The sequence below is a fragment of the Eulemur rufifrons genome, chromosome 19 (assembly GCF_041146395.1).
Source record: "Eulemur rufifrons isolate Redbay chromosome 19, OSU_ERuf_1, whole genome shotgun sequence".
Classification (NCBI taxonomy): domain Eukaryota; kingdom Metazoa; phylum Chordata; class Mammalia; order Primates; family Lemuridae; genus Eulemur; species Eulemur rufifrons.
In genome coordinates, this window is record NC_091001.1 from 86,370,241 (window position 1) to 86,395,009 (window position 24,769).

The 24,769-nt window shown below is 44.5% G+C and overlaps 1 protein-coding gene across 1 annotated transcript in view; it reads right to left on the reverse strand.

Annotated features, from left to right (window-relative positions):
- Positions 1–1,518: 1,518 nt before the first annotated feature.
- GALM (galactose mutarotase) overlaps positions 1,519–24,769 on the reverse strand; it is a 61,662-nt gene continuing 38,411 nt past the window's right edge. The window contains exons 5-7 of the mRNA XM_069495256.1: positions 5,297–5,438; positions 3,518–3,692; positions 1,519–2,707 (exon numbers count right to left, since the gene is read on the reverse strand). Of these exons, the coding sequence (XP_069351357.1) occupies positions 2,630–2,707; positions 3,518–3,692; positions 5,297–5,438 (395 nt within the window). The 3' untranslated portion in view covers positions 1,519–2,629. The remainder of the gene's footprint in view (positions 2,708–3,517; positions 3,693–5,296; positions 5,439–24,769) is intronic.

A 24,769-nucleotide genomic window follows, 5' to 3' on the forward strand; every position in this document is an offset into this window, starting at 1 on the left:
AGTTCTCTTTTGTGTGTTTCATGAAAAAGGATAGATTGGCTGCTGTCACAAAGAATGCATTTCTCTAAATTTTTGCTTTCCTCAGATTTATGGCTTGACAAATTTAGGCTTTCTACTTTCTTTTATAAACACCATTGAAATACCAGTAATTTATTTCAGCTGCCCCACAGTGAATCTCCTTACTTGGGCTACTACTGTAGACTTGGCTTATTACAAAAACAACTGTCTTTTAGAACAGGGGAAAACAAAGTGTTTGGGTGTTAAATATATTCTCAAACCTAGAGGCCACTACATTGGGAACGCATTTGTAGTTGTTGTGTTTCCTTGTTGTTTGGTCCTGCTGAACCCATAGCTAAAATCACCCCAAAAGGAGTGGCAGGGGAGGTTCCACGAGGGGGTGTCCCAAACCGTCCCAGGATGGGGCAGGTTGGGATTCCAAAGAAAGCAGCACTAAGGCCGGGCTGATGAGTCCACAGCACTCCCTAGGGGGACTCAGAGTGCTGCAGCGATCCTCGTGACGGACAGTGAGAGGAAGGGGTGTTCCATCCAGCTACGTCTGCAGCGAGGGGGTCAGAGTATGGAGTTTATATGACAGTGTTAGGAATTTGGCTCAGCGCTGGGGACGGTTTCTTTCAGTGCTTTAGGCAACAACCTAGATACCTTTAATCGGTGCCTGGGAATGTTCAAGGTCCCAGTTTGGGTTCTGCCTGCTGGGAAAAACCTGCAGTTGGCTGGGTAACAGAGTGGTCAAGGCACTCTGATTTTCAGTCAGGACACAGAAAGAAAGTAGGGGGAACCAGGGGACCGTACACTTGTGAATAAGAAAATGTTCTTTCTCCTTCTTCTTCCTTCTCTGGAGTTTCCTAAATGATTGCTGGCACCTAGAATATTATAACCCTGCATCAAACAGTCAAATTGGTAGATGAGTTGCAGTCAGCTTCGTATTTCACCTCTGAGGCCTCTCCTCTTGGCCAATGTATACATTGGTAACTTCAGAGTGGCGAGACCTGCAGACAGCATCTTACTCTCCAGTGAGAAGACAACTGAGAATGTTACCACCCTATGGGCAGCCGTGTGAAGAGCACAACATTATACATCACCTCTTTTTTTTTTTTTTGAGAGGGTCTTGCTCTGTCACCTGGGCTAGAGTGCAGTGGCGTCATCATAGCTCACTCAAACTCCTGGGCTCAAGCCATCCTCCCCCCTCGGCCTCCCAAAGTGCCAAGATTACAGGTGTGAGCCACTGCGCCCAGCCTTACATTACCTCTTGACTCCGTTAAAAGACCCAGCAGAGGACTGTGTCCAGAGTAGGTATTCGATGAATTTAAAAATAAATACCACCTTTGGTTTACTATTGATTGCAAAGAAAGAAGTATGGAAAGCTTGACAGGCTACCAGTTAGGCAGCTTACCCATAGGAAAATTTCATCTAGGCTCCTCTTGGAGAGCAAGTAGAATCTAGAACACACCATGCACTTAGTCTGTTTCCCAAAGGTCCGTGTCTGACATTTAAAGATGAATGAAGGAACTGAAGTCTTCTGAAGATGCGGAATTTGGTTTATTTCATGACTATAGCATATATTAGTATGAAATATATTTCTTTAAAAATCAACAACCCAGTTCCATCACTGATGATTTGACTGTCCAGGAAAGGAAGAGCCCCAGCCCGGTCCACACCACACGACCTCTGCTGCTGGTGCAATGTGCAATCCTCACTGTGCTGGGAAAGGTGGGGCGGTCTCCTCGCGCTAACACAGCTCCTGTGTCCCCAGTGCCTGCCTTTCCTCTCATGCCTTGGCTGGGCTGGCCTTTCTCCGTTAACCCCAAAGGCAGAAAATCTAAACGTCAGATTCTTTCTGGACATTTTGATCTTCAGTTTGTCACACCAGCTCTAGGGCTAAGAGATGGTTCAATTCAGCCTAATGCTGCTTATAAAAGTGAATCTGAGAAGCAGGACTGGCTCTGACAGTTAGAGCAAGGCTCAGACTCTTCTTAGCCCTTCCGTGGCCCTGGGAATGCCCTGGCAGACTGAGGTAGATGCAAAGAAGGGACTTGAATTTGCATGACCTGAAGTCCTGGCTAAAACTTTTACTTACTAGCATGTGGGTCCCTGAACCTCTCTAAGCCTCGGATCCCTCATTTGTCACTCATGTACTGCCCTAGAGGCAGGGAGGTCCATCTGCCAGTGTGCCGAATGAGCTCATACGACCTCTGAACACTCTGGACAGCCGCACATGAGTATGGAGGTTTGCCGTAGAGGAGGAGGAAACAGAAAAGCAATGAGAGTAGTATCAAAGAAAGGAAGGGTGGAAAGTTGAAAAGAAAAAGGCAGGGTGGAGAGATGGAGCCAACAGCAGCGCGAGAGTCCCTGGCACCATTGCTGGGTAGGGTCAGGGCTTAGATGACGACATTGGTGGTTGGGTTCACGTGCCCTCTGAACTGTACAGAGAACAGAGCTGGTCATTAGACACAGCCTGGAGCCAGTCATTGGAAAAGGAAATCAATATTCAGACTGATCATCATGACAGCTACCATTTGCGTGATTCTAATTTACAGGATCACTTTTAAAGCTTCTCAATCTTCATCTCATCTCCGGACAGGAGACAGCCCTGGACCAGGTCCTATCTTCTTTAAGCCACAGAAAACTTGAACCAGGTGGTATGGTTGTACTCCTCACCAGGCCTCAGCAGCACAGGAGGGAAGTGGGGCTGTGAAGGGGAAAACAACACAGGTTACACCCTGCCAGCCCAGGCTGTGCCATTATCCATTCGGGGCCTGCTGTTTTTGTTTTTTTTTTTTGAGACAGAGTCTCATTTTGTCGTCCTGGGTAGAGTGCAGTGGTATCATCATAGCTCACAGCAACCTCAAACTCCTGGGCTCAAGCGATCCTCCTGTCTCAGCCTCCCGAGTAGCAGGGAATACAGGTGTGTGCCACTATGCCCGGCTAATTTTTCTATTGAGCCACCGCGCCCAGCCCCAGGGCATGCTTTTGGACTGGTCTCTAGGCCAGGGTTCTATGGGCCAGTGCCAGTGTGGGAACTGCTTCTTACCACTTTGCAGTGAGAGAAAGAACTTGAGCCAGAGTGGAAAACCTACTACATCACCAAGCACACTTGATGAAGGAAGCAGCGTGTTGATTTACATTCTGGTGCAAGCTGTGAGCTTCTTATGAGTTGGCACTGTGAGGAGCATTATTCTAGGTAACAGCTAGAAAAGAAAGTTACGAGGGAGAAAACAGAAAGAAAAGATGTGGAGGATCTGCTGAAAAGTGTGGTTGCAGAAAATGAGCAGGTATATTGATAAGGAGAAACATTAAAGGCTTTGGAGGCATAAAATTTGAGCTTTTCTCTTAATATGTAAATGCCATGCCAGTAACTTGACTATGGGTTTTCTGTGTTTATCATGAGTTGGAGAAGAGAACAAACATGGACTTTTGAATCATATGTGACTTGAGTGTCTTGACCTGTGTCCATACAGTGTGACCTTGACACAACACCAGTGTGACAAGTCAGCTTTACCTGATTGACTGCATCAGGCCAGTTCTGGGTCTCCAGGCAGAACCCCGAGTGCTTGGGATAGACGGCGCCACTCTTGCCCTGCAGTGTGCCATCCAGGAAGTTGCCCGTGTAAAACTGGACCCCGGGCTGGGTGGTGTATACTTCCAGCACTCGCCCGCTGCCAGCATGACGCACCCTGGGGGTAAAGACGAACCACATGTGAGTCCAGGGCAGAAAAACAGGCAGGGAGGCAGCTTTGAGTCAGGAATCAGACCTAGCCTCGGAGTAGGGACAAGACGTAAGGAGGAGATGAAGGTAGGAAGAGCACGATGGAAAATTCTCCCAGGCTCACAGGTGAGGCCTCTGAGCTGGTGGCTCTGGGGATCCTCAATAACAACTTCTCACGCTGATCTTGCCTGCTTTGGCGAATGGCAAAACAGACTCACCCAAGCCAGCAGGGGAGGAGGGTGGGAGGGTGCAGGGAGGATAGAGAGAAGCAGTTTTAGGGTCCTGGAGAGGCTGACATTCTTTTTCATAAAGAGTGGGAGCTCTCTGCTTGACCTGGCAAAACCACCAGCCCTGTCTTATGAAAGTGAAGAGATGCTTTTCTGAATTAAAATGTCCCCTTCCCTGGGGCTTGAGCAGGCTGTTTTTCAGTCAGGTCTCCCCCTAGAACAGTCCCACTGTGGGTTTCTTTCTTTCTTTCTTTCTTTTTTTTTTTTTTTAGTAGAGACAGGGTCTTGCTCTTGCTCAGGCTGGTCTCGAACCCCTGACCTCAAGCAATCCTCCTGCCTCGGCTTCCTAGAATTACAGTTATGAGCCACTGTGCCCAGCCCTGCTGTGGGTTTCCATTAGATTCACTGCATTTTTTTCCCGCCAAAGGGCTTCTACAGAGGTGAATTCCTACTCGGTCCTGTACCTGGTATCAAAGGGATATAGATTAAAAAAGGCCTGGGTCTCACTGTCTCATTGAGAGGCAAAACACGCACAAAATAGTTAAAACACCCCCACCACATGTAATCAACCAAGAGGTTCAGGGAAAGATGCTTGGGAAGAGGGGGGCCAGGATTTGAGTAAGTGGGGAGAAGGCAGGAGGGCAGAGGCATGTGGGGGACACAGAGGAGGAACACCACTGGGGCCTTGATGCTGGGGCTCCGAGGCAGAGGAGGGTTCTGGGGTTCTGTTTGAAGTCTCTATTAGGGGTTGAACCATTTTCTCTGCTTAACTTAAAATCCATTCATTCCACAACCATTAACTGATCATGTGCTAGTGCCAAGCATGGCATTAGGGGTTCGGGTAGAGGCAGGACTTTACAAAGATGAAACGGCAGGAGGAACTGGGAGCTTAGTGAGAAGGACAGCGCGTGCACACAGATGTCTAGCAAACCAGGCTGACGGTGCTGAGTGCTGCAAGAGGAGTGTAGCCCCCAACTTGCCATGGGAGTGGCAGGGCATAAATCACAAATTAAGAAAAAATATCAACGGCCCTGGAAGCTCAGTGAATGCAGAAGTGACTTCCTTCCTCCAGGAAGAATTAGGGTTTCTAACAGAAAATGGGCGTTAAAGAACAGACAGGCCACGCGTGGTGGTGCGCCTGGAATCCCAGCTACTTGGGATGCTCAGCGTGAGGCTGGGAGGAGGCCCAGGAGTTCAAGACCCGTCTGGGCAACGTAGCACGGGATGTGGTACTTGGTCCCCTGTAACACAGTAAATGCTACTGATGTGGCCAGAGGAAAAGCTCCTCAAATAGAAGTTGGTGTCTCTTCTTCTCTACAGAGGCAGGAAGTCAAAAGTACCTGACCTTGCACAAAAATGCTTTTCTTTAGATCCCTTCAGACAGAAATTGTGGTCAAAACCATTGAGGCGGAACGCCTGCAGGTGTTTTCCAAGCTCCACTGGCTTTCTCAGGTCGAACGCAGTTCCTTGCACTGGAGCAACCTCTCCTGGTGGGAAGAGGCAGAAAACAGAAGGTGATAAATACCCAAATCCAATCTTTATAGACAGCATCCCAAAACCCACTGGTTTGACCCTCTCAGCCTTCATTTTCATTTGTAAAAGAGATGCGTGGCCGGATCCTAAGAAGGAGAATGAATTATTAGACTTCCTTAAAGCGAATAAGCTATTGACTGCAAAATGCAGTAGCTATAACATTCAGAGTCATTTAAGTGTGAAAGTCACATCTAACTTCCACTAGGTGATGGTTGTCCTAATCACCCAATCACCTTGTTGACATTCAATTCAATACTTTGAAAGCTGTGAGTCTCCAGGAGTGATTCCTGGAAGAATTATAGTCTGGCAAACACTGCTTCCTTCCTGTGTATAAGCCAGAACCCTCAAGCTTTAAGTGCAGTCTATTGTGTCTTATCAAGGTGGGCCATCCTGGGCCTCTTCACAATGATGTGGTGGGTGGTCAGTTCTGAGGGAGGACTGTGCAGTGTGGGGACGCTCAACTCTTGAAGGGCAAAACATAGAAGCAACCTGGACAGGACTTCTGGCTTGGTGGTTATCACACAACCAAGGCCCAATCAAGAACATCCCTTCATGGTAAAACTCAAGGGTGTCAGGACAAGAAGGTTCTCAGAGCTCCTGTGGTCCAAACTGCTCATGTAACAGATGAGGAAACCAAGACACACATAACTTGATATTATTAAATAACAACAACCTATGATGTTGACATACTCAATTGTATAATTTTATCAATTTAAGATGCTCATTTTCATATTTTAAAATCTCTGAAATCATGTCATGATTTAACTGGCAGAGGTTTTTTCCTTCTTCATGGCATGTAAAATAATGGGGAACTTTATAACTGGTGGCATCTTAGAGTAGATAAAATATGTAAAAATAGTGTGCTATATCTTCTGTTCTACTAAAACCACTAAACAAGTAACCAGGGCTTTGAGGGAGAAAAAGGGGAATTGAGATGACTTTGTGAGTCATTTCAACTGGAGATTCAAGGGAGAGAGAATTTCTCAATAGACAATCCTCTTGCCACGCTTGCCCGAAGGCTATAATGTGGGTTTTATATTCTTCTGAAAATAGAGCCATTTTGCTTTACCACCTTTCATTCTCTTCCTACTTTCAGTTCTGCTCTTCCCTAGATGCTAAGCCAAACCATTTCAAACAGGGGACACAAATATTTTGGATTTAGCTCAGTCAAGAAAGCCCAGACAATGTGAGGAAGCCCGCAGAGCAAACCGTTCCTTTAAGGCCCCATTCCTTCCTCTCCTCGGACCGTGTTGGTGCCAGAGCAATGGACTAAGGGCCATTCACTCAGTCACTTTCTAGCTCCAACAACATTTATTAAACATCAACTGTGTGCCAGGCACTCTGATAGCCAGGAAAACTGCGTAGATGAATGAGACATGGAACCTGCCTTTAAGCTGCTTGTAGTCTAGAGGAGGAACCAGACATAAGCCGCTCATAAGCATAGAGTGTCACCAGTGCTCCCCTGGAGACATAGCTGTGAGAAAGAAGATAGGCAGTGTGACTTGGCTGGCTTAGGGGTGGCAGCTGGGGAGATTTCATGGGTGAAGTCACAGTGGTTGAGCTGAGGCTCAAAGTGCAATCATGTGAGATTGAATGGATGAGGAAGTTGAAGAACATTCCGTGTGAAGGAAACAGCTTGAGTACAAGGCGACAGGGTGTTCATGTAGGGTGTTGCGGCCCGATTACAGAATGGGGGATGAACACATAAACATACATACAGACACACAGAAAAAACACACGGACACACATAGACGGTAAAGACTGCAGTGTGGAAAAACACCAGTCGTTTTATTTTTATGCTCCTTTTGTCCAGCAGCTACTTCCTGGTACGTGACTATCTTTAGAGCCCTGAAGCGACATGTTCCATTTCTTATGGAAATTGCTCAAGGGAAGGCAAACGTTTGCATCTTAACCTTTGGACCTCATAACCCATGTGCAGGACAATGAGACACACCTTGGCTATTTGCCATAGGAAACAGTTTGTCTATTTCAATAGGCCATTGACCTTTAGCTCCAAGAAGCATTCAGCAGTCAATGGGCCGTGTCCAGACCCACTGACTTCTGGCCTCAAGGAGCATTCTGGACCCATTGACCTTTGGACCCAAGAAGCACGTCCAGCTTCGCTGACTCTGAGCTCAAGCCGATTCTTGCTCAGGGAGGATCACTACATAGGGAGAAGTGTGGAATGCCCCAGATGAGGCAGGGAAAGATGTTAAATAAAGTTAGATGATGAAGTCACTTCTCTTGAGCCTGGGCTTTTCATGAGTGCAATGAAGTTGGATCATTGACTCCCCCAACCCCCCACCTCTCTTCCTGCAGAATTCTTCATTTCAGAGGGAATCTTTTTAGAAGGTCAATATATAAAACGTTTATGTATATATGTATATGCACACATATATAGTCACCCTCCATATCTGTGGGTTCCACATGCGTGGATTCAACCAACCGCAGATTGAAAATATTTGGGAAAAAACAATAAAAAACCCAAATACAACAATAAAAATAATACAAATTAAAAAACCAATACAGTATAACAACTATTTACATAGCATTTATGTTTTGAGATGATTAAAGGTATATGGAAGGATGAGCACAGAGTATATGTAAACACCACGCCATTTTATATCAGGGACTTGGGCATCCTCAGAATTTAGTATCTGTGGGGGTCCTGGAGCCAATCCCCCGTGAATACTGAGGGGACGATTGTATATATAAAATATACATTCATATGTACAATATAAAATCCACATATATAAAAGCCAGAGTTATTCTAGCTGAAGCCAGGACAGGCTCTGAGCAGCTCAGGTGGAAAACTCCAGGATAGGATGATGGCAGAGGTTCACTTTGCTCCCTAAAATTATGGTCCACCCAGAAGTGAGTTACAGCCAGGTCCCAGAATTTTGCAACAACTACAAAGAATCCCGAGTTCCTCTGCATCAGGCCAAATCCTCCAGCCCATTTTTTCTTGAGGAAAGAAGCTCAGTTTCTGAGCTTTAAAACGATGATACAGTGTAGTCTTTTTTTTTTTTTTAGACAGTCTCGCTCTGTCGCCCCAGCTAGAGTGCAATGTTGTCATCATAGTTCACAGAAACCTCGCACTCCTGGGCTCAAATGATCCTCCTGCCTCACCCTCCTGAGTCAGCTGGGAATACAGGCCCATGCCACCACGCCCAGCTACTTTTTCTATTTTTTGTAGAGACAGGAGTCTCACAATGTTGCTCAGGTTGGTCTCGAACTCCTGGGCTCAAATGATCCTCCCACCTTGGCCTCTCAAAGTGGTAGGATTATAGGCGTGAGCCACCACACCCAGCCACAGTATAGTCTTTTTTTTTTTTTTTTTTTTTTTTTTTTGAGACAGAGTGTCACTTTGTTGCCCAGGCTAGAGTGAGTGCCGTGGCGTCAGCCTAGCTCACAGCAACCTCAAACGCCTGGGCTTAAGCAATCCTACCGCCTCAGCCTCCCGAGTAGCTGGGACTACAGGCATGCGCCACCATGCCCGGCTAATTTTTTTTTCTACATATATTTTAGTTGGCCAGATAATTTCTTTCTATTTTTAGTAGAGACGAGGTCTCGCTCATTGCTCAGGCTGGTCTCGAACTCCTGACCTTGAGCGATCCACCCGCCTCGGCCTCCCAGAGTGCTAGGATTACAGGCGTGAGCCACCGCGCCCGGCCCACAGTATAGTCTTTTTAAAAAAGTTTTTTTTATTGTCCCAGAGCTGTCTTATATATTTTAAAGGTAAGTACAAATGTTAGGTGGTTAACATACTCTTTTAGGGTGATAATTATTTTTTCCTTTCATGCGGTCAGATGGAGAAATTTTAGGAATTGGTTTCTACTATTTTTAGAAGAGAGAGATAGCATGCAAAGCAGGGCTGAAATCTTAGAAGGCTAAGAAAAATCAGGAAGTTGTCTCTTACCATTAAAAGGATTAAGTAAGTAAAGGAGAAACAACTGTTAGCCATTTAAAGCATTTAGTTCTGCTTTTGTGGGTTCCTAAATGCTGAAAGGAAACACAAATCTATCTGGGCAAATGAGGACATCCTTGAACTCAGAGCTGCTGTTCAGAAATGGAATCTTCTGGCATATGAGGACTGGGGTACTAAATTCACATAGGGCTTTAGGGGTGCCTGGGTACAAGGCACCTGAGAGAGACACAGAGGCCCAGGCAACACCATCCTGGTGCCTGGGTGTCCACTGTTCAACCAGGGAAATTTGGGAAGCACACAAAAAAATCCTTGCTCTTTTACCAGAGTTAGCTTTAGGAGAAATTAAGTCATATTCTGTTTGAAAACATCCTTGAAAAACATCTATTTCCTTTGCCCTGGTTCTTCTTTTTAAAAAACAAAACAAAACAAAACAAAAAAACCTGGTAATATTTGCACATGCAATCAATTTAAATGGTAAATCATGTAAACAGTACAGAATACTATGTAATGAAAGAATTTCTCTCTTGGTTTCCCACATACCCAGTTGCCTTCAACAGAAGTAGCCACTGTTACCGGTTTCTCATGCGGCTTCCAGAGATATTACTAAGTTATCCAACGATCTAAATGTATACTCACAAAAACACACAAATCTAGTAGCCTGTCTCCACTTTGATATTTTCACTCGATATAGCTTAGAAGTTGTTTCTGAATTTATTCCTAGGTATGTCATTAGACAACTCTATATGCTCTCGTATTTTCCTCTATTTTTCTATGATAATTTTTCTATTTAAAAATTTATTTTCAAGGTGTTACAACTGCAAATTTATATTTTCCTAGAAAATCACCCCATTCTCTACATTGCTCTCATATTTATTTGTAAAGTGTTAAGCAAAAGAAAAAAAATCATTTGTGGTTCTTTAAATTTCATCTGTCCGTGCTTACTCCCTATACTAATTTCTTATTTTGTGTATGGAATAGGTTAGCTAATGCTTTATCTATTTTACGTTTTTTTTTCCCACCTGCAATAAAGTGGCTCTTGGATTTATTTATTAGCACTACCTTTTCCTCCTTTTCAAAATCATAACTTCTGCTTTTATTTTTGTTAATTTCTTTCTTTTGTTCTTTTGGGTTTTTAAAAATTCTGTTTCAAGTATCTTGCATTAGATGCCTAATGCATTTATTTTCACACTTTCTTGATTAATGTAAGTATTTAGGGTTAAAATTTTTTTTTTTTTTTGAGACAGAGTCTCGCTCTGTTGCCCAGGCTAGAGTGAGTGCCGTGGCGTCAGCCTAGCTCACAGCAACCTCAATCTCCTGAGCTCAAGGGATCCTCCTGTCTCAGCCTCCCGAGTAGCTGGGACTACAGGCATGCACCACCATGCTCGGCTAATTTTTTCTATATATTTTTAGCTGTCCATATAATTTCTTTCTATTTTTAGTAGAGATGGGGTCTTGCTCTTGCTCAGGCTGGTCTCGAACTCCTGAGCTCAAAAGATCCGCCCACCTCGGCCTCCCAGAGTGCTAGGATTACAGGCGTGAGCCACCGCGCCCAGCCTAGGGTTAAAATTTTATTTTCTTTTTTAGTTTTATTTTTAAGTGACACATACTAATTGTACATATTTATAGAGGTACTGTGTGGTGTTCTGATACATATATACATTGTGTAATGATCAAATCGGGGAATTTAGCATATCCATAACCTCAACTATATATTATTTCTTTCTGGTGAAAACACTGAATACAATTTTCTATTTCTGGAATTCTCCATAAAAGATTTCTTCTGAGCAATACTTTTTTTTTTTTTTGAGACAGAGCTTCACTCTGTTTACCGGGCTAGAGTGCTGTGGTGTCAGCCTAGCTCACAGCAACCTCAAATTCTAGGCTCAAGCAATCCTTCTGCCTCAGCCTCCAAGTAGCTGGGACTATAGGCATGCGCCAGCACCCTTGGCTAATTTTTTCTATTTTACTAGAGACAGGGTCTCGCTTTTGCTCAAGCTGGTCTCCAGCTCCTGAGCTTAAGTGATTCTCCCGCCTCAGCCTCCCAGAGTGCTAGGATTATAGGCGTGAGCCACTGTGCCCGGCCCTGAGCAATGTTTTAGCTATATCACATATGAGGAGTTTCTACTATATATAATTATATAATATTTAGATTATATTTTAATATACATTTTCCATTATATATAAATATATAGTAATTTTCTAGATATTTCTAGTTTGGGGGTTTAATTTCCTTTTTAATCCAAGAATTATTAAGTTAAAACATTTCTAGGTCATTATTGGCTATATTATATTTTATGAAATTGCCCGAGGGTTTCTTTATGGTCTTAGATATGGTCATTTTTTTCTGAACCTTCATTGTTCATTGCATTCTTTGTTATTATATCTTTTTTATGTAATTTAATGCTTTCTGTCCTGAAATCAGCCTTTACTGACATTAAGATTAAGACTACTTTAGCTTGCATTTGCCTGTTTTGCTTTTTTTAAAATTTATTTTTCATTAAAAATTTTTATATTCATATCTATTAGATGTACATATTTTAAGGGTACATGTGACAATCTGATATTCATATAATCAAATCAGGGTAAATGGGATCTCCATTGCCTTAAATATTTATCTTTTCTTTATGCTAGGAACATTTGAATTATTCTCTTCTAGCTATTTTGAAATGTACAATTAATTAATGTTAGTTATAGTCAACCTACTGATCTATTGAACACCAAATCTTATTTCTTCTTTCTAAGTCACTTGGTTTGTACACAGCATCCCATGGGATTTTCCTCTGGGATTCAATCTGCAAGACTTTGTTTAATGTCATTAATATAGCATGTGTAAATACATTGTAATTGTTCTTAGTTCTGTCATTATACTTTATAGTATGCTTTCTGTATTTATGACTTCTAGTTTTTGCTTTTTAGCAATTTTTTTTTACCACATGGTCTGTATTTGCCTGCGTATGAGTATGTTTCTGATAATTTAGAAAGTTCGAATTTTTGTTTTAGTGCTTACATCTCACTATATAAGCAACTTCACTATAATACACTTAATCCTCTTTTTCTTAGACACAATCTGCTCTGAGCTTCCTCCTCCGCTTTTGTCCTTCCTCTTTGCTCCCTGAGTTAGGTTTCTGACACTGTCAACTGAAGGTATTCGATAATATTAATAATAAAGGCACTTTGTTTCCCAGTAGATGGCGCTAGAGACACAACAGAAAGAGGCCACTTTACAACCAATCCTCAAAACCTGGATCAGTTCTGGGAGAATTAATAGTTGAACTTTTCGGATCTCTAAAGCCAAAGGCCAAATGCTGGGTGGTAATGACCCAACTGGGTGCTTTTGTTTTGTGAAGTTTATGTGATAAACCACCTCCCAGACTGACTGACTTTTAAAAAGGCAACAATAATTCTTTTTTTTTTTTTTTTTTTGAGACAGAGTCTCACTGTGTTGCCGGGGCTAGAGTGCCCTGGTGTCAAGCTCACAGCAACCTCAAACTCCTGAGCTTAAGCAATCCTTCTGCCTCAGCCTCCTGAGTAGCTGGGACTACAGGCATGCGCCACCATGCCCGGCTAATTTTTATATATATATATATATATATATATATATATATAATTTTAGCTGTCCATATCATTTCTTTCTATTTCTAGTAGAGACGGGGTCTCGCTCTTGCTCAGGCTGGTCTCGAACTCCTGAGCTCAAGCAATCCTCCCGCCTCGGCCTCCCAGAATGCTAGGATTACAGGCATGAGCCACCGCGCCCGGCCAACAATAATTCTTTATGAAACAACTAGACTGGGAAAAAGCAGCAGCTATTCTCACGGGCTCAGGAAGATTTTAATCTTACCAACCCATCTTCTGAGGGGTAACTTATGTTTTCTTTCCTAACCTTACATTGTGTTCACAATATTTAATTCTTCCTTAAAGCCATACTTGTCTCAAAAATCTAACCCTTAGCCGGGCACAGTGGCTCATGCCTGTAATCCTAGTACTCTGGGAGGCCAAGGCGGGTGGATTGCTTGAGCTCAGGAGTTCGAGACCAGCCTGAGCAAGAGTAAGATCCCACCTCTACCAAAAATAGGAAAAAAAAAAATCAGCTGGGCATTGTGGTGCGAGCCTGTAGTCCCAGCCAGCTACTTGGGAGGCTGAGGTAGGAGGATTTCTTGAGCCCAGGAGTTGGAGGTTGCAGGGAGCTGCAATGATGTCACTGCACTCTATCCAGGGCAACAGAGCAAGACTCAGTCTCAACAAAACTAAACAACAACACCAACAACAAATCTAACCCTTACGACAGTCCTAGTATGATTGCCCCAGGTCAGTCAATATTGCTTATAATTATTTCCCTTAAAGTATGGCAATAGATAGAAGACTTTAAGGAACAAAGAAAGCCATGAAATTTTTCTGAAGGGAAGACACATGGCATATTTCAAGTCTGTTTCCCTGATATCGAGCAATCTACAAATTGATGTTTGCTTCAGTTTTTCCCTCTGTAAAAAGAAGCTACTATTATTTGGAAATATTTGATAAATGATGTGCTTGAACATCATCAGAAGGATGACATAAATAAATAAAAAGGCCAGATTTCAGGATAGCACAAGGATGACAGAGAAGCCCTGACTTAAAATTAGAAACTTGGAATAGTTCTAAAATGAGATTTTTTGCTAAATGAGAAGGAAAAAAGAAAAAAGGCTCTAATTTATCTTTTCTAGCCTTACTGGCTGACACATTCCCTCATGCACTTAATGGTCAGGTATATGGAAAATGTGGAATTTGTGTCCCCTCTGACTCACCACGTCTTTGGGCCCTTTCTCATAACTGGAATGTCCTTTCTGTGTCTGTTGCTCCCACCACACTCTGGCAAAGCCCATCTGATCATCTAAGAACACTCTCTAATATAAGTTCCTCTGAGAAGGATTCCAACCTCCACGGCTAGAACTAATCCTTTTTTCCACTTTGTTCCCATTATATTTAGAACAGACTTTTCTCAAAACATTCATCACATTATGGCATAACTGTAAGATTTGTTGAAGTCAAAATAAAACATAGAAAGGAATCTCTAAATTTAATGTTTTATTTGAGAATCACAGAATTACAGTTCGGGGCATACACACAGACCAGGTGGTCTTTGGTACGTCCAAAGAACAAAGAGAAGGTTGAGAGTTTTATTAGAAAGACAATGTTATGTATTATTTTGAAAGAAAGCTCACTGACACTAGAGACATTTTTGGGAGCTGGCAAGCTCTGATTGGTGAGTGACTGCGGTAGGTAAAACTAGTCTTTGAGTCGTGGCAGGTTGTTTCAGCAGTTACCAGGTGAAACTGGTCTTAGGGTGACAGCAGGCTGTTTCAGCAGCTGGCCTTGCAGAAAATTCAATACTGGAGTGGGTGCTCTATGCCCCAAGTGCTTTTGCCCCCTGGCCTGTCAACTCTGAGTTAGTTGGGTATGACAAGGATGACCCAATTCATATAACCAACTTTCACATATATCAAACGATTGGTCTATAAGGAATGTGAGTTCCTAAAGGGCAAGAATTGTGCCCTATTTCTTTCTCTTTGTACCCTCTGGGCATGAAGCAGAACCTTTACTTGATTGAAAAAGTGAAGAATAAATAAAGTAGAGGCAGAAAAAATAGAGGCAGCTGTGTATACCCTGTGACAATGAATAAAAGATCTAGGCCGGGTGCGGTGGCTCACGCCTGTAATCCCAGCACTCTGGGAGGCGGGCGGATTGTTTGAGCTCTGGAGTTTGAGACCAGCCTGAGCAAGAGTGAGACCCCGTCTCTACTAAAAATAGAAAGAAATTATCTGGACAACTAAAAATATATACAGAAAAAATTAGCCAGGCATGGTGGCACATGCCTGTAGTCCCAGCTACTCGGGAGGCTGAGGCAGAAGGATCGCTTGAGCTCAGGAGTTTGAGGTTGCTGTGAGCTAGACTGACGCCACGGCACTCTAGCCCGGGCAACAGAGCGAGACTCTGTCTCAAAAAAAAAAAAAAAAAAGGAATAAAAGATCTAGAAAGGACCTTAGGAATTACCTCAACCAGTCCCCTCACGTTGTAGACAAAGAGTCTGAGAGCCAGGCAGCTAAGGGACTTGCCTGAGGTGACACATCTCTGCAGTGTCAAACTCTCCAGGCCTCCCCTCAGGCACTTTCCGCCTCACTCTGGATTGTCCCACTTGGCCACAGCCACCCCCAACCCAAAGCCTCAGGTGCTCTTGATTCTTCACACTAACAGTGTGGAAAATGAATGATGAATGTGCAAGTTCTTCTAACTCTGGTTCATCTGCATATATGAGTTTGTGCTTTGGTGCTAAGAATAGAAAGGGATGTCAGATTAGCGCTCTCAGCAACGCTGAGTGCACAGAAAACGAAGCGGAAATGGAAAGGGTGCCCTCGAGAGGATGTCATGCCGTCAGACTTTAGGTTTGAAGCCACCAGAAAGCTGGGGTGTGGGTAGGAAGAAGCTGTTTTCTGAAGAGGGTTTCTTATTCTTCTGAACTCTGGCTGGCTGAGCCTTCAGGTGTGGCAGCAACGCCCGGCAGGTGGTGGATTGACCCAGCCATGTGGGGCAGAGGAGCAAAGGGCAGTGTTTCCTGCCGCTCCATCCCAGGGGAAGTCTGACTGCAGGCAGCATCGAGGACCCCGCAGAGTTGTTTCCATGAATTTAGAGACCAGAAGCTGCACGGTGGCAGCTGTGGAGGGTGGGTTTAATTGGGGTTGTGTTTATTAGGCGTGTACAAAGAGGAGGGAGGGGCAGGAGAGCTGAGAGCATGTGCAAAGGGTGTGATTCTCCCAAAGGACTTTGATCTAAGTCAGGGTGGGGAGAGGGAGGGACGGTGAAAGGGGGATAGAACCAAAGGGTTTTAGGTTCTTGTGGTGCTCAAGGCTTACTGGAGCTGAAAGACAGACCTCTTGAACAGTGATGATGGAAGGCTGCAGTGCGAGTCATGACAAAGTCAAAGGTATGACCCGGTGACCGGGAGTGAGCAGCTGAGAAGGGTGGAGGACAAGATCGTTGAAGAGAGGATCTCGGGAAGCTGAGAGTGGTCAGGGTATCACAACATAGAAGAAGAAAAAATTAATAATTACAACAAGAGTGGTGCTGGAGGGACAGTGAGCCAGGAATGAGGGGAAGTGACTGGGTCTACAGAGACCTCAACAAGGGGGGTTCATGTGGTGTCACTCTGGTGACTACAACTGCCTCCTTTTCACAAGAAGATGAAGTGGATCTGATTATTAGAAACAGGACTTTCTAACATTCCAGATCTCTGTCATAAAAGATTAGATCTTCCTCTTTGCATTTTTGACAGAGTTATAATTACCTGCACTCTGAAAGTGAAGGAAAAACCCAACTGCCTTCATGAAATCCATCTGTCTTGACTCATCTCTTATCTCACATAAGGGATTCACACATACATTCTATTATGAGGAATTTGGCCTTTTCCCCGTGACTGCTGTGGCAGATTGCATTTTTCAAAGATGGCCACATCAGTCTAGATCCCATCCCACGTGCTCTTACAATGTGATGTGGACACTCCTTCAGGGAGAGGTGGAGTCTGTGTTCTCCCTCGAACTTGGCTGGACTTAAGAACGTGGCCCAAGTGGTGCTGTGTGCTTTCTGAGGCCAAGTTATAAAATACAAAGTGGCTTCAGCCTCACCCTCTCTCTCAAGACATTCACCCTTGGAGCCCAGCCGCCATGCTGTAAGGAAGCTCAAGTCACGAGCAGAGGCCAGGTGTGGGCTGTTCTGGCTGACAGTCCCAGTTAGGCCCCCAACCAACAGCTAACGTCAACTGCCTGATATGTGAGTGAATGAGCCGTCAGATGATTGCAGTTCCTGCTCTAATCTTTTAGCTGAGGTCCTAGACAACATGTGCAGAGACAAGATATGCCCTGTCTGCATTCCTGACCAACGGAAACAATGAGAGATAATAAATGAAGTCTTTAAAAAAATAAAAAAATAAATGAAGTCTTGTAGTAATTTGTTACATGGCAATAGATCACGAGTATACTGCTAGTATACTAAGAGGTAATATTTTCCGCTCTTAGGACTGACTTGACAAATCCTGAAAGGAGGTTAATGTCCCTCTCCACGCCCCGTCCTTTTACATAGTCAGAAGTACCTTCAAGTCACTACCTTAAGAACACTAATCCTTGCAATTGCTTTTGAATGGGGAAAAAACAAAGACAAATTTGTTAGTTCATCAATTTTTGAGCATCTTCTACATACCAGGCATTAAACTGACCTCAGAAAGCCTCAAATCTGGTAGAAGAGACAGATTAAAAAAAATAAAAACCTACAGGAGAGTGTGACAAATGTAATGAGAGTAACATTCCTAAGTCTCCAGTGGAGCAGGAGAAGCAGCACCTAAGACAGCCATGGGGGTCAGGAAAGGTTCCCGGGAGGTGTGACAGGAGCCTAATCTTGAAGGATAAGTCGGGACTGGCTAACTGGACAAGCTGCAGGAGAGAACAAGCACAGGAATGGCTCCAGCCACCTGGGAAGGTGTATCTGGGGCACGGGCAAGACACACTTATATTACACACATCCTATGGGCTCCTACCTCTGACTCAAGTTTTTGGGGCAAAAGACTTAAGAAATGGGGTACAAGGTGAATTGGATCTTGGGAACTTCTGATCAAACACTGACTACAGTGAAATGTTTTTTTGTAACATCTAGGCATGAACACTCTCTGGGTGTCTGATAGAAAATTCACCTGGAGTGAATTTTAATTCAAAGTTTTCAATTTCCCATGATCTGAAATAGCTCTTTTCCCTGCCTGGTGGCCCTCGTACCTGCCTCTCTGAGAAGAGGAACAGATGGTCACTGTGAGAGTCATTGAATCCCCACGTTCATTCACTCTGAGACCCTTCCTTCCCGACAGATCCTTTTTCTAGCTCATCTTCATACAACCAACACGCAGTGCAGTAATAAAACCCCAGTCCCATCAGACACTCCTTAGCACGAGTACGTCCTGTTTATAATAACAATTAAAAATTATTATTATTATTATTTTTTTTGAGACAGAGTCTTGCTATGTTGCCCAGGCTAGAGTGCCGTGCATCAGGCTAGTTCACAGCAACCTCAAACTCCTGGGCTCAAGCAATCCTTCTGCCTCAGCCTCCCGAGTAGCTGGGACTACAGCCATATGCCACCATGCTCGGCTAATTTTTTCTATATACTTTTAGTTGTCCAGCTAATTTCTGTCTATTTTTAGTAGAGACGGGGTCTCACTCTTGCTCAGGCTGCTCTTGAACTCCTGACCTTGAGTGATCCTCCTGCCTCGGCCTCCCAGACTGCTAGGATTATAGGCATGAGCCACCACACCCTGCCACAATTAAAAATTATTTTAAGAGAGAAAAGAAAGGAAATCTGGCATAGACTTTCTAGAAAAATTTGGGGGATGGATGGAAAAGAAATTTTCTCCAATAATTTTTTCTCCCTGGGGAGAATATAAATGGGAATTTGACTTCCCCACTTATAAAATGGAGCTAATATTGGTATCTACCTGGTACTCAGCACATGCCCTCTTTCTCTCTTTTACACATACACACACACATACACACACACACACGTTCCCTTAATACAGAGAACAGGTATTAATTATAGCATAAATCTTTCATGCAAAAGAAAGGTGCACTTCTGCTTCTATGGTGCATTGTCATTTTCACTAGTGTACTCACGATTTTTTTTTTTTTAATTTTTTTTTTTTTAGAGACAGGGGTCTCACTATGTTGCCCAGGCTGATCTCGAACTCCTGGCCTGAACGGATTCAAGGGATCATCCCACCTCAGCTTCTCAAGTCACTGGGATTACAGGCATGAGCCGCCTCACCTGGCTTGGTTTTTAATGATTTTTTGAGTCATAAACGCCTTTGAGAATATTATAAAAGTTATGGGCTCTCTCTCTCCAGTAAAATGCATACACTCATACAGAATGCACTCAGAACCTCTGAAGCCCAGCCATGCATCCCTGGCTAAGAATCTCTGATCTATAGATTGGAAAATGTGTTCTGTCTATACTGCTACTCGACAAAACAAGTTGCCCCCTCATGACCTGATACTAAAATGCACATTTGGAATGTTGCAATCACACAGCCTCAAATGTTTGGTCCAGAAATGTAGCCTGTGAGTGAGTCTACTGGCAGATTCCTCCCATCCCAATGTGGCAAACACTCTGCAGAATACATCCAGGCCTCCTTCCGAACTGTTTATGATTTCTCCATATTCTTGCAGCAGATATACAGCAAACTAACACATGAAAGGCACAGAGGCTTGTCTTAATCTGAGCAAATCAACAGCTTTCAGAAACTGCAGGAAAATGAAGCATCAGAGAAAGTAAAAATTGTCCCTAATGATAGCTCAGAAAATAGGGCTGATTAGGCAAAACTGTGTACCCCTAGGTTTCAGTGCATATAAGAAATCAGGATCACTGATTACTGTTACCAGCCTTCTAGCACTGTCCTGCTCACCTGTGCAACAGTCAAAAAAACTCCATACAATGGATTTTCTTTCTTTCTTTTTTTTTTTTTTTTAACCTAAAATTTCTCTGGGGACATAGAATGGATTTTAGAGGCAGGCAGGCCTGGATTTAAGTCTTGGCTTTCTTTGCTGTAAAAATTTGTGATGGTTGCTTAGCTTCTCTGAGCCTCGGTTACCTCATCTGTAAAATGGGGATAATAAGAGAATCTATCTTGTAGGATTATCATGAAGATTAAAGGAGGTAAAACATGTAAAGTGCTTGCACCCTAAGCATGTAGGAAGTACTCAGTGATCTAGCAGTTATTACTGACAGTGGCAGAGGGCAGTAACAGCATAATTTGGAGTTCGGGAAACTTGATTCCAGATTTTGACTCCACCAGTTACTTACCTGTTTAACTTTGTGCAGGTTGCTTAACCTCTCCAGTTTTCAGTTTCCCCAACAGAAGCACAGAATTAACACCTATTTCAAAGGGTAGTTCAGTGAACTAATGCATGTAGTGTATGTGCTTAGCCCCGTGTCTGGTACGCAGTAAATACACAGTAAATGGCGATGATGACAGTAATAATAATAGTCAAGACTTACAAAACTCTTACTAAATGCCAGCCACTACTCTAAGCATTTTGCACCTATTACCTCTTTATTTAATCTTCACACCCAATGAGGTAGGTCCAATTATTGTCTTCCCTTTACACACGAGGCCCGCAGAACTTAAATTGTCCAAGATCACAGAGTTGGTAAGGATTTTAACCTAGATAGTCAGAATTTGAGTCCGTGCCCTAAACCACTGTGTTTTCCTTAGGATAATGTGTCAAAATCAGCCTTGTAAAACAGCCATCCAAGATTATATCAAGGACTCACTTCCCATTTCTGGCTGGAGCACCCTCGCCTGCCTCGTCAGTTTTCATGGCACGTGGCGGTGCCCACCACCCAAGAGCAGGCGCATTGCTGTTCTGTGAGAACCAAGACAGCTTCCTGAATCCTCCCAAATCCCCCGCTGGGCTCAGTCCACCGATGGCTGCTGGCTGCTCTAGCGTGAGAGGGACGGCTTTTCTGCCCGACCACACTGAGAGACAGCGTCCAGGGTTTGTGTGATGACTTCATAGGAGGAACATATTGGGGCTGAAGAATGTCCCCCACATGCTGCAGCTCGGGCAGGCTCCAGGGACAGCGGTGTGACTGGTATATGGGAGCCCAGGGAGGCCAGACTCATGGCAGACCCATGGCCTCCTGCTCTCCACCAACACCCACAAGGCTCCCACAGTCCCGGTTCACAGGAGGCCCAGAAAGCCAACAGGGAAAGGTGGTTTACATCCTGACACTGTAAAAAGGACGGGTAACTAAACGTAGCTAAATTATTAATACATTAATCACCCAGGTTCAGACAACAGAACCAAACGGAGAGAGGGGAGAAATCAGCCCAGCCTTTCTGATCGGTCGGCACAGGGGCACTGCCACCAAATGGCTTTATGTGGAATTTACCCCGTATAACTTCCATCAGTGCAAACTCTCCTTGCAAATCGCCCCAAATAAACATACATTAATATGATAATTATATTATTATATGATAATAATAAACATAGAAATAAATTTGAGGCCAGCCCCAGCCTCCCTTCTGATGAGACTGCTGCCCCAATGTCCCCCTTCATAGAAATGGTGGCATCGCCAAGGCTGCTCAGCCGCCAGGGTTCGGCTGGCACACAGGAGGCTTGCGTTTGCACTGCTGGAACACAGGAGGAGCTTGGAAACCCAGGGACGGCTTCCTCAACCTAACTATCTGCTGGAATGAATTGGTCATTATCCTCTCTGGGAGGTGTGTTCTGCAGATCCTGCATTCTATTTGTACCTTGCACTGCCAGGGAAGGTTGATTTCACAAATAAATGTGGGTGCTGCTGTCTATCTTAGGAAGGATTCTGGAATAGATATCTGACAGGGAGAAGGAAATGTGTTCACCAGAAACCAAATACAAATATATCCACATACAAATCATGGCCAACCACCGGCTAGGCTTCTCTGAGTGGGTTCTGAGGCTGGACGTGCAGCATCTGGGCGGCAGTGAGCAGAATCTACAGGGAATTGCCAAGTGGCCTCTGACCTCGTGGATAATCTAGATGGAGATAAAGAAGGCAGCTTTGCAAACTGTGACAGACAGTATGAAGCTAGAAGGCAGATGCGCTTGGGATGACAGAACCAGGAATCCAAAAGGCAGTGCAAAGTAAGGATGAAGTGCCAACTACAACAAGGTGAAATTTATGAATAACAGGAACAGGTATGGTCTTGCACTTGTGCCCAAAACCAAACCAAATCAAACCAAACCAACCAAAGGACGCTGCCCAGGTTTAGACTGTGACTACAACCCTGGGCATGAAACATAATCTTGTGAGGTCCCATTTCCTCACTTGTAAAATGGGGATAACAATAGCCCCTATGTCATGAAGTTGTTATGAGAATTAAAGCAGTTACTGAAAGCAAAGTATTATGCTTAGCACAGTGACGATGATGATGATGATGGTGGTGATGGTGCTAGAACTTCCACAGTGGTTAGCACTGTGCTTCCCACCAGGCAGTCTCATTCCACAGCCCATGTTCTTAACCATCATGTTACACTAACTCTCATAAACGTTAAGTATAATTATTATAACTGCTACTGACTAGGGAAAGATGTGGCTGAGTCACAGCATGTGTGACAATGACTTTAAGGATGTAGGTTGGCAGCAAGTTCAATAGGAGTCACACAAAGACTGTAACGACGGGGTGACAGTCCTGGGCTACTTTTTGCAGCGGGCGCATCACAGGAGGAGCGGCCTAAAGACACACAGAGCAAGATCAGAGGGAAATGACCAGAATGGCCAATTCATGGCATAAGAAAACTAGCCAAAGGGCCTGGCATGTTTTGCCTGAAGAGAAGGCTCCGAGTGGACATGACAGCTGCCTGCTCTGTAGGGATCCAGGCCCAGGAGCAGGCCGAGTGCGGGTCAGCTTTAGGTAAACAGGTTTCGGCTCGATGTGAGGAAGGCCCTTCTGACACGCTGACCAGGATGGACAGTGAGCATCCAAGTGCTGGCAGAGCCCAGAGATCAGCGATGCAAATACTGGCCAGGCAGGTGGTGGCTGGAGAAGACAAGGTCCTTTTCAACCATGACATTCCAGGATTGTAGGTCCACTGGCCCATGTGACAAAAATAATGAAGCCAGTTGTTCCCTTATACGCTGTGTATATCTTGGTTATTTCTCTTCCCTTTCTTTTTAAAATCAAAATGTTAGCTTGTCTTCTCTAGGGAGGCCATTGGCTGAGAGCAGCTCTTTGCAGAATGACCTACAGAGAATGGTTTTGGATGAGAGAGGCCCAGCGTCGGGAGGGCCAAGTGTTGGAGGGAGGAGGGAAATAAAGGTAGCTAAAGGTGGACCATGAGGACACAGGGAAGCGTTGGGGAAGGGAGCCCGAGGGGTGAAATAGGTGCTAAAAAGGGAAAAAGCAACAGAAGGTCACTTGAGGCTAGTTGGAGCTATTTAAAGCCTGTTAAACCGCTACTCAAAGCTATTCAAAGGACCATGAGCACAGGCATCATCTTGGGGGGTTGTTAGACACAGTGGACCCAGAGGCTCCACAACAGACCATTGAGTCCGAATCTGCATTTTAACAAGTTCCCAGGTGATCCGTGTGCACCATTAGAGTGGAAAAGCATGTGCTGGGGATTATGTGAGGGAGGCCCCGGCTCAGATGGGCTGCTGCACCCATCCCTGAAAAGCAAGCGGGCGTGGGGAGGAAGCTGGGGCAACGGAAACGCAGCACAGCAGCCTGGAGTCTGGTCTCCATGGGGACGGCCCAGCTGTGCTTCCAGCCCAGCTGCTCCAATTATGTCTGCTTCCTTCTCCAGTGGGTTCAGAACAGTCACATTTGCATAAGGAGGCCTGTGGGCACAGGTACTCATCTGACACCTAATTAAGCCATCTTGGTAAATCACTCTAGAATGCCTGTTATTATTTTAGGAAACAACATAAAGAGAATGATAATTAAAAGTTAACACCCTGGGTGGGAATTTTTACTTCATTCCAGTGGTTGGCAAGTAAAGCACCTTGGGAATTTTTTGTAAGGTAACATTTCTATAAATTTTCATAGATCACATAACTTCAAAGCTTGTCTCTGCTGCGGTTTTTTCCCCTTTCCTCTGCCAGTACTTTGGATTTGTGGCTTTATTCTAGTGCTGGTGTTTTTTTTTTTTCTTTCCACTGAGCATTTTCTGATTTTACTTTGACTTGCAACGGGGGAGGGGATTGCTTCTGGATATCACATGACATCCAAAGCATAAAATGCCAAACTGAGCCGCAGGTCGTTTTCAGGTGAAAGGGACCAACGAACGGAAGGCATTCTCATTGCGGGGTACTTTTTCATCTTAGATCCCTATGGCGATGGCATCCAGGGATTTGCTGTCCAGTGTCTGTCTGCAGCCCCCTGGCCTTCCTGCGCGAGCACCAACACAGGGGTGATCCTGTGACACCAGCTCCCTCCTGAGGCTGCCAGGCCCCGGTACCCCAGAGTCCCCTGTCTTCAGGGCCTCCTGCTGTGTAGCCTCGGCCCTCCACGGCCTACCTGGGGCCCACTGTCTAGGCCCTGCCCACTTGGTTAGTGACACTCCTTGATCCACCTTACACCCTGTCCTCCTGCCCCTCCTGTCTGACAAAACCCCAACTTTGGATCATCCCACAATCTGTCTTCTCTGCTCCCGACTCCACGCTGCGGAGAGAAACTGCAGAAAACCCACAGAAGCACCGACTGAGGCTACCATAAACTCATGGTCTCAATCCCCCCCTGGGTTCTCGGTGCCCTCTGACAACGAATTTACTTGCCCTAAATCAGCTCTGCTCCCCCTAAAAAAGCCGCTA